The following is a 10,077-nucleotide window of genomic DNA, read 5'->3' as shown; positions in this document are numbered from 1 at the left end:
ATTTACAGAGTCCATCGAAAAGACTGCTTCCTAACATGACTAAAATCCTGCTAAAAGAACCTCCTTTGAAACAAGTCCCAGCCTAAAACAGAACGCAACGAATGTGATTTTAACCTGCAGTGCTTGCAATAGCCAAAAAGTACTCACTGCACCGAGTCACACGTGACAGACAGGAAACACACCCGTGAACTGGACACTGTGGAGTTACACCTGCTGCAGGTAATTCTCTTTTGTTGTTGTTGTCGTTGTGCTAATTATTTAGAGATCTATAAAAAAGTGAGGGAAGAGATTAATTTTGAGTAATACAGATTTTCAAAGTCATTTTTGTATTATACTTCATAAAATTTAATGTTTGTAAAGTTCAAGAAAAAATTTAGAGTACAACAACAAAAATGATCTAAATTACTATTTTTTACCTTGTGTCTTTTGTATCTAAAATAACATAAAGCTAACATGATTTAATCATTCCCTTTAATGCCTGTTCAGAACAAAAAGAATTTAAATCTTACAATAACGCTTTCAAGACACTGTTCAGGATAATAAAAACCAGAGGGGGTGACAAAAGCATATGTGTATTGATGTAAACCCTTCTACCAGTACCAGGAAAAAAAGGTCAAAACACATCATGGATTTTTAATACTGACGGTATCGACATACAGGAAAACAATCCAATTTAAACGAACCCTTCTACATTTAACAATCATTAGCCATACCTTTCTGAGAGTAAAATTAATTAAAGTAACAAAACATGCAATGTTTTTGCTCAAATACTACTCAAAGTGCTGTTCCCACAATCCATGCCGATGACCTCTGTCCTGTCAATCTGTTTATCGGTTTCATGATTGCACGAGATGACGAGCAATTGAAGAACACGTAAGGTATTAGATTTACAAATGGGATGGCATACAGATCTTAAAAGTGCATTTTACTCAAAAGCGTGACATTAGGGATTTCCAGTGGTTAAAATAATTTAAGAAAAAGACAAAATGCAGACAGGTTGGGTGGACTGAAACATTCATTCGTGCTGGGATCACTTGGACATCCTCTTCGAAGAAATAAATTTTAGCTCCTGGAGAATGTGCATTTGAAAGTTAACACTGTTTCTCTCATCAAAAATTGGAAATCGTGCTTCCCAGTGGGGAGAATTACCGTGAAAATACGTGCACGTGAATAAAACAAATGTGCACAGAGAAATACTGAACTGGGCTCAGTTTAGCTGCAGAACGTATCTACAATGGACATGGAACGTCAGTTGTCACGATTACCTTTATTAGTTTGCTAATAAGAAAAAGGGGAACTTAGTTAATGGTTCATGACTTGATCTAACCCAAGGAGAGCGGAGCAGAGGCACTGCCTTCTACGTTTAGGATTTGGGAAGTGTCCCCTGCAAGACTCTCTTCCATTTTTCCCAAGAAAGTTCCTGTTTTCTGGGTACCGACAGATGAATCCCTAATGGATACATTTACAGCCTGATGACCAAGGGGCTCATCAGACCTCACAGGAAGATATATTTGATCTTCAAATATATCTTCTGCAGCACCACTGTCCTGACGAGAGACTTTCTGAGGAATGCTGATGGGCTGCAGCATGAAACCATGTCGGGACTCCAACTCCATCAAACCATTTCCACTGAAATCCATGTCAAAACGGTCCGACTCTTTATCCTCTATCCATTTTTCAGCTTGATGATCATTTCTCCAGTGTGCGTCATTCAAACTACTTTCCTCAGGAATATCATTGTTCAATTCAAGTTTCCTCTCCTGACTCAAGCTCACTGTGCTCAAAGCAAGGGCTGCAAAGTCTCTTGGCACGATAAGCTGCAACTCTTCTTCCGGCAGGCCGCTCGATTCCTCAGCAGAGGTCATTTCCGCCAAGGTCACTGGCATGGATGATTCGTCCCCATTGCCTCGAGCACTGTTAGCCTCATCTGTTTTGTTTTGCTGGTAGTAACTGTTCAGCAGTGCAAACATTCTATCTACATCCTTCAAGTAATTAGTCCAGTCAGCCAGACTAAGTCTATAGTTGTATCTGTACTCATATACACTTTCATTCACACTGTACAAGTCTTCCAGTCCTCGCCAGTCGATGTTGCCAGTCAAACCGGGCAGGTTAGCCTTCCCATCCGTCCCATAACTGTCCTCTGTTGAAAGAAAGAATAAAGCCCAATGGTGAACACCAGCTTCAAAGTGCAAGCAAAGCTTCCGCGTGTCTTTCTACTCCAGTTTGCTGGAAAGCACCACTATTTGTAACGTCTGTAGCTCAAAATGTAAGATGCTCCACATCTTCTGCCATCAGGTTAATGAGTCTGGGCTTAGGTGCGTTCACAGCTCCTGCTGACCCCACAGCAAGAAACGTGCTGTCTCCTGCTGTACCCTGGACTAAGCCAAAAAAGAGCAAAATCTGGTCTAATGGGGCTTGGAGGTGACAGTCAGAGATAAACCTTTCCTCTGGTATTTCAAGGAGGGAAAGTTGCTTCGATACACATTCACCTTTCCGAAAGCTCCACCAAATATGGAATAAACAGTTAAGTACCAAAGAAGGGACTAACTCTGAAAGGCATTAGTGCCCGGAACATCAACGACGCCCACAGGAATTTGGTGCCCGGGTAGCTTGAGACACCAGCCACATTTTGTTTAATAGATGATAGCCAAAGGTAGTATCTTTCTTACTCTGTAAACATGCATTTTGATTTACATGGAGCAATTAGGAGAAACAAAAGCTCTAAAAACTCTGTAAAATAGTGTCAAAGTATACAGAGCTATAGAACCTCCTAAAGGTTTTGGTTTTTTTTCTCAATTAAAAAGAAAGTTTCAATGAAAATGTGTAACAGCTTTATCACGTACTAAGTTTGCTTGAAGGGCATACATGTAAGTCTGTAGGTAGCAACGGAGCTGCATTTTGTGTTCGTCACAGCTAGAAAAACAAAAGACATGAAGAAAACCCATTTCCTGAAGATTTTTCGCAGTCACTACAGTGACCATAGTGACTCAGAGTATCCAACGGAGTGTGAAGCCCATTTTATACTGACAAGTAACACAGAACACCACTATTTCACGGAATTCACTGCGCAGACCATGTTTGGTCCAAAGACTTTAACAACAAAGTGGACTCCAAGGAAGAACTAATCAGCGGATGCGAAAAGCTGTCAGGGCGAGCGGCAGACTTGTCCTTACAGAGGGTGTTGCAGGCAGTATTTAGTAATTAGTTCTCTGAGATGATGTAGTCTCTTTCTGGAAATTGTACAGGCGGGCGGGCAGGCCAGTAGGAATCACCCTGGAGGTTCAAGGGGCTGCAGTCCAACAGTGTGAACGGAGCACAAACATTTATCTATACTGAGCCCTCCATCCCTACAGGGGGTTCTAGGCATCTCATTAATCTGTCTGCATTTTAACTTGGCCTTTCTCATTGTCCGAGTAAGGCAGAGGACACAACTTGTATCTACAATAGCCTGTATTCTTTGCTTCTTTACTAGATCGGGATTCCACAGCGGAAAGAATGTCTCCACTATTTCGCCCATCATATGGAAAGTGAGAAAAATACCATTGTGGCCAGAAAAAAAATCTGAGATATTCTTACAATGAGGGACCTTATTCTGCACCGCAGGGAGAGCCCTTTCCTTACCTGGAAACACCTGAATCTTTGATCTTAATTAATATTTTTTTTACTTAATACAACAGCTGTAAATATTTTACAATGTAAAATCTAAATATCTTGGGGTTTTTTAAAGCAAATTCCAGAAATATATATTTTTTTTGGCAGACACTTGGCAAACTCCCTGTTACAGGGGGCAACACCAGCTTTTTGGATCCAGAAGGGCAGCTATGACAGAGTGTCTTCCTCTTTCTTTTCCTGAAGCAGACAAGAGAAATGGAAATCATGGCATGGCCACAAGAGCCGTCTTCGTAAGAGGAATTATGGGTAATTTGTTTCCTGAAACAAAAAATAATTCAATACTGCAGAGGTTTCATGAAAAAAAGTCTTAGTGTTCCAGCACTTGGAGGTGTAAAGGGCTGTAGCAAACATCACCCAAAGGATGCCTTGTTGAGGCCCTTAGTCCACAGCCCCCCTAAGACATTAACTGCTCTGCAAACGTGACCATGTTTAGATTTTGCTCTGTTAACATTTGTACTGACCGTTTCTTTTTTTTGTTTTCTTTGCCAAAACTGCTGCGGGAGAGTCAGTGGCCACAGCAGCTTGGAATGCGACGGCAGAAACTGAAACTGGAGCGCTGCTGTTTGACCAGTAACAGGTCTGGGGACAGAGCGGGGAGGGGGTCAAAGCAGGGGCCAGAAAGACGCGTTTCGCAGCCCACAGGAGCCTCGGCTGCCTGTTGCAGGCAGTGGGACAGGGGCTGAGCTGGGCAAGCCGGGGTGTCAGGGCAGGCAGCGGGGAAGTCTGGGCACCAGCGAAGAAGAGCAGGGTTCCTCAGCAGCCGGGCAGCGGGTCTGTGGTGCAAGATCAGCAACGAGTTTGCCGTGTTCCTACCAAAGAGCTCAAAGGCTGTGTCAGAGCTATGCGGTCCCTCGTGCTGGGTCTACTTTTCCGCCTCCAGCTGTGGCACTGCTCCCTCAGGCTCAGAGGACTTTCACAGCTGGGAAGGCACTGAGAATTGTTCAAAGATCTTCATGTCAAGCAGAAAAAAAGGACTTCTTTAAACACAAGGGACTGAGGTAACTTGTATTCTACATGTTAAACAGATGAGAAAGCAAAGTCCTGAGGTCCTAGAGCTGGCTGTATGTTGTTGGCTGAGTCACCTCATAGCTTAATCCCCCAGCTTAGCAGTAAGCATGAAGCATTTCTCACCGAAATCAAAAGCATACAGCGGGAAGGAGAGAGGAAAGAAAAGGTTTTCCCCTGTAAGAAATCTCAGTACAAACCGGTATGAAATGGGAAAAGGCAGATGAGATGCGTTTGAGTAACAGCATGGCAGGGGTTTCCTTGATCAGTATTTTGGAATCTCTCAAATACGTCATAGACCCAAAAGAGAGGAAAAAATGTTGCTAACCATTCATACAAAACATCTACTGATTTTTAAAAATCGAGCATTAGAGCTAAGCTCCATTCTCCAGCTATCACACCCTGGAGTCCTGTGATGCCATCCGTGGATGGGTTGTCTCAAAACTAAGTGGGGATCTGGATACAATTCCACAGAGGCTAAAGACAAGTAGGTGCAATCACCTCCTTGGTGGCTTTGAAAAACTTCAGACCAACAAGAGAGGCCAGAGGAGCGTGCAGTTCCCACACCCTGTTATCAGCCACGTCTGCAGAGTTGTTCTGTCCACCAAAAGACACAGGTGACACGAGTTCTTCCCCACTGAAGCTCTCTCCCTGTATGTTAGGCAAACGGCACTATTCTGGCTGTTTCCATACAGGCTTGTCGTCTCAATACTGTACTTGCAGCACCTGCAGCCCGACACTAACTCAGGACGTTTTGGACTGAAAGCATGTCAGAGTGGGTGAACTACATGATCTGAAGGAAGCCTGAGGGGGAGTTTAGATGTCTGAGCAGCACAGGGCTTTCCCTTTCTCATTCTGCCGGTTTCTTTGCAGGCATCAAGAAAAGGAACTTCTAAGAGATCATCTTAATGATGCCTGATAAATGGATTTTATTCCTTTCATTTTTTGTTTGTTTTAGAAAAGAAAACCAGTTCCAACCATGATGTGTCTTGAACCAAAATGTTGAACCTAGGCACGTGTGTCTGGAGAAAGGGGGTGTCTGGAATGCAGCAGCACAGAGCAGCACCATTTGTGCTATACTATACCTGCTATTTGTCCCAGTAGCATAACGTTTACTGACTTGGGATCAGAAGTCAGAATGTTTTCACTACTAAGTGGTGTAGCAGGATATAATTTAAAGATTAGTCCTGTGTGCTCTACTATTTCACGCAATCCTACAATTAAAAGATGGCATTTCTGTTAGAACCGCAGCTAAAACGAGGAATGCTCACAAGAACACCTTCTAATGGAAACTTAAAATCATAATTACAGGGATTACTTTCTATCACTGTAGTAACAATTCCCACGAGACTGTAATGAGCAATGCAAACACCTGGGATATAACCAAACCAAAGCTTAGCATTTTCCTAGATCCCAAAACTGCTCAAGTAAGAAAATACAAAATTGGCTGGAAAAAAAAAAAAAAAATTAGCTGCTTAAATTGAAGCTCCATAAGGCATTAAAATACATTATCTTAATTGTTCCCTGGCTGCTTGGGAGCTAACAACAAGGTTCTTTTCAGAAGACCCTGTGAAAAAAATTTTATGTAGACGCCTACACCCCTTGGACCCAGTTTACTTCTCAGGTAGACAACACATTTCAGGAGCTAATCCACCAAAGTGCACGGGAAGAAAATGTACAAACCTGATGTACCGTGAGAAGATACCAAGTCTGTGTATGACACTTGACAGACTTCAATCTGGTTTTTACCCTGAGTACAAGTACTGCTCAATAAACAGCAAGTGCAGCTGTTAAGCTGTTTTCACGAAACTGTTAAGACCTGTGGTTTTTCAGTCTCCCCAGGCTTTTGCTTTACGCAGGAGGAACTGGGCTCTGCACGATAACCATGCAGGTACGGTCAGTGTCCTCGCCAACAGGTAGGTACACCTGCAAACATCAGTCTTTCACGTATTCTTCAGGTTCAAGCATGAGGTATAAGAAGCCCCACCTGGTGCCCTTCCTCAGTTCAAATATTACCACCTTTTGAGGAAATGTCACTTCATGCCTGTGTGATCGGATCTGAAAGCATCGGGCTCCCTATCCCAGGGAGCCTCATCTTTCTGCCATACTTATATCGACCTGTCTCCTGCTGGCTTCTGAGCCGTGCTGCTCACAGTGAGCACCGATACTGCCTAAAGCAGCATCTGCCAACAACGCCTAAAGCCAGGGAGAAGATTTGACTTTACTTCCACAGGTTCGGCTAGGATCTGGGAACATACAGCTCAGAAAGCTTTTTAAGCACGTTGGGTTTACATTTAACACGCAGCTGTACGAACTTCCTAAATAAAACCAGAAAAAACCTCCCAACCCATTCAAAATAAACCCGCCAACAGGAAAACAACCCAAAAGGAGTGATTATTTGTGTGTCATCTTCCCTGTGTAAACACGTAAGAAATACAGGCACGGAACATGAGCTGTATGAAGCCTTGCGATGAGAATGAGCTACGTTAAAGGTGGAATGGTAGGTCTGAAAAACAATGGCCAAGTTCGGTGTGAAGTAGTCAGGGAACACATGCATCGAAAGCTATGCTGTGTGCAGGGCGGCAGGATACAGGCGTTAGTTGGAATGGACTGGAGTCATGCAATTATTTGGAAAGAAGCTGCTGAGGAGAATAAAAAAGTGTGGATACCTGTGTGGATCATAGCTTCCTCCATCTTTATTTCCTGATATAGGAAAATACAAGAGTAACTTTTGTTAGTGTTTAGAACTTGTAAAACCATTCACAATGTAGTTTCCCATGCACAGCATCTAGTTCCTAAAAAGAAACGTACTGTGTTAAATAAAGACAGAGCTGCAGTCCAACAAAGAGTTCCTGGAAGTTTTATGTAAAAGAACTGAAACCCCACAATTTTTCAAAAAAAGCAAAACCCCCAAACAATTAGATATTGTGGCTGAAGAAAGAGAGACAAAGGCCACAAATTACGTAGAAGGGAATATTCCTGTAAAAAAAAAAATCACAATATTCAATCAACCAAACTGAAGTGCAATGAATCCTGGTGTTACGAAGAGAATAAGTGTACCAGCTGTTTTTCTGCTCAGAGTCTGTTGTAAGGAAACACTGCTCTCCTCAAAAACGGGCAGCACTACTGCTTCCTGGAAGTTTGCCCTGTGAAGCCTCAGCTGCGGTGCAGAGCCTGAGGCTGTTCACATCGGCAGACACAGGGTTTCACACCTCACCTGCTGCTGGAGGCAAAACCTAACCGAGTCCAGCCTGCGACACAGAGAGGAGCTACGCCTGTGGAAGGGCAGCACGTGGCTGTGACCGCTTAGCTCAGCTAACAGGGTAACCGTCCTGCAGAATTTCTGTCAAATGTCATTGCTTGCCATCAGTATCTGTCCAGAACAGCCTGTGCAAACCAGCAAAGACCCTTCCTGGTCACGGGGTTGTGAGGATCGTTCCCAGCCATTCAGAGCAACACGTAGGAGAGCGACGCCCCACAGATACAGCTGGTATGTAGGCAGATGAACAAAACCAAATAAAACGGAAGAAAGCACTTCTGTGTTTCCCGTACCTGTTTCAAGTCCCTTTGGCCTTGGATTGCACTGCTTGTAACCTTGACAACTTCGCAGCTCCATTAACTGCACGTGTAGCTGATTCAGAACGCCTCTTTCCACGGTGTGTACTGTATTTGTCAGCTGAGAAAAAGGAATGGAGGGAAAAAATACTCATTAGTGGAAAGAAAAATCCTAGGGGAGTAGGTGACAACATTTTGTAAAGAGGGAAAGGCGCTTACCTGATAGGGGTCAGTGTTCATATCAAAATATTCCAAGAAGCCAGTCGCAAACTCACAAAAGAGAAAATTGTGGGTGTCATTAACTGTTCGCAAACACCAGTAAGTGTTGTTATTGGAGCTTGTGCAAGCACAGAAAGAGCCCACTGTAATTAAAGAACCAGGTTATTAGCGTTCAGTGAAAAATAATACGCTTGTTTTTTCTGCTAGTGAAACTTCTGTAGATTTTAATGTACTTCAGTTCTAGATCAATTTAAAAAACCTTCTGAATAACATTACATTTTCATCTGTAACACCATAAATGTTGGTGACCTGTAATTTTCACGAACATACAGTTAACAAAGCAGATGGTGGCGAATCCCATAGTTAATAGGAAATATTCTGTTCTGAGTTATATACAATTTATTGGGACTGAGAAGAATTCAGACAAAAACCCAACACAGACCCTGTTCCTTAAGTTTAGTATATAAGATCCATCAGAATCGCTTACTACGCGTTAAGGACACTGTTTCCCCCAGCAGTAAGCAACCCCAACCCAGAAAAGCCTCCGAGATGGAAGTACAACAGAAAATGCCAGCATGGCAAGCGCTGCAGAGGAAGGGCAAATGGCTTGTTGATGTCGTGAGACAGCAAGGACACAGCGGTCCAGAAAGTGGGAAGCAGTGTACGCGAACAAGGCAAGTGAGAGAGATGAGGCAACAAAGAGATGGGTTTGCAAGCAGGGAGCGTGCCCGCACCTTGACTGCATGGAAGAAGCAGGGTGGGAAGGAGGACCAGTGGCTACTCCTACGCCTCATTCCAAGCAGCTCTCCCTTACTGGTTTGAGTCCCAACGGTTATATTGAACTGCCATCCCTCACTTGGTTTATCTGATACACCAGTAAGGGGGAAATGGGATCATTCCGACAGGCCTTTGTAGGACGTTCTCAAGCGGTGTCACTGGAGTACACCGTGTTTGCGCTTTTCAGCCTGGGGAAACCCAGAGCAGGCTTCCACTCTGGACTGAAGACACCTGGATCCAGGTGCCACAGTGACAGGAGCAGCCATAGAGGAGACCTGAGTGTATCTCGTCTGTAACCTTGTTCTGCCAGCAGGAAAGGCAGTAAGAAAGGCACCTCGGAATTTTCAAACAAACTGATCGCAAAGTTCTGCTGTAGAAGAACGTCTCCAATTCAAATTAAAAAATATAAATATTGCCTTAGATTTTTATTTGGATTTATTTTTATTTACTGTGACTAGCTGAAACAGTATCAATGTTGTGAACGTCATAAAAATAGTAATGGTGTTACAGCACATTAGCTCTTCTCCAAGTTATGGACTGCATGAAAGGGACCTTTCTTCACGAAAGGTTCTCCATGACTGTTGCTGGAGCATTGCTCAGCAACGTGAGACCGCTTTTCATAACTGCTTGCTTCCCACTGCTTTAGGAACACCTTAAATTGTAAAAAGGCTGTCAGCAGAACAGATTTTCACTGGGAGACAGCATCTTTCTCCAAATGAAAAATTGCTCTCGGCAAGTTTTCTGCTCGGAGTCAAATATGTTATACCTTAATTATCATTGGATCCTGAAGCTTTTGAAAGTAAATTTTTCAATCACTTCTAAAGGTGGTGTTTTGTTAATGGCGAATGC

At 43.3% G+C, this 10,077-nt stretch overlaps 1 protein-coding gene across 1 annotated transcript in view; it reads right to left on the bottom strand.

Annotated features, from left to right (window-relative positions):
* Positions 1 to 1,602: 1,602 nt before the first annotated feature.
* LOC104499679 (extracellular sulfatase Sulf-1-like) overlaps positions 1,603 to 10,077 on the bottom strand; it is a gene marked incomplete at its 5' end in the record, with an annotated part of 11,096 nt that continues 2,621 nt past the window's right edge. Inside the window, 4 exons of the mRNA XM_010143257.1 lie at positions 1,603 to 2,140; positions 7,347 to 7,380; positions 8,230 to 8,353; positions 8,452 to 8,594. Of these exons, the coding sequence (XP_010141559.1) occupies positions 2,110 to 2,140; positions 7,347 to 7,380; positions 8,230 to 8,353; positions 8,452 to 8,594 (332 nt within the window). The remainder of the gene's footprint in view (positions 2,141 to 7,346; positions 7,381 to 8,229; positions 8,354 to 8,451; positions 8,595 to 10,077) is intronic.

This window comes from Buceros rhinoceros, unplaced genomic scaffold (assembly GCF_000710305.1).
Source record: "Buceros rhinoceros silvestris isolate BGI_N320 unplaced genomic scaffold, ASM71030v1 scaffold14560, whole genome shotgun sequence".
Taxonomy (NCBI): domain Eukaryota; kingdom Metazoa; phylum Chordata; class Aves; order Bucerotiformes; family Bucerotidae; genus Buceros; species Buceros rhinoceros.
The sequence above is the reverse complement of the archived record's forward strand: the minus strand, read 5'-3'. Positions and strand labels throughout refer to the sequence as shown.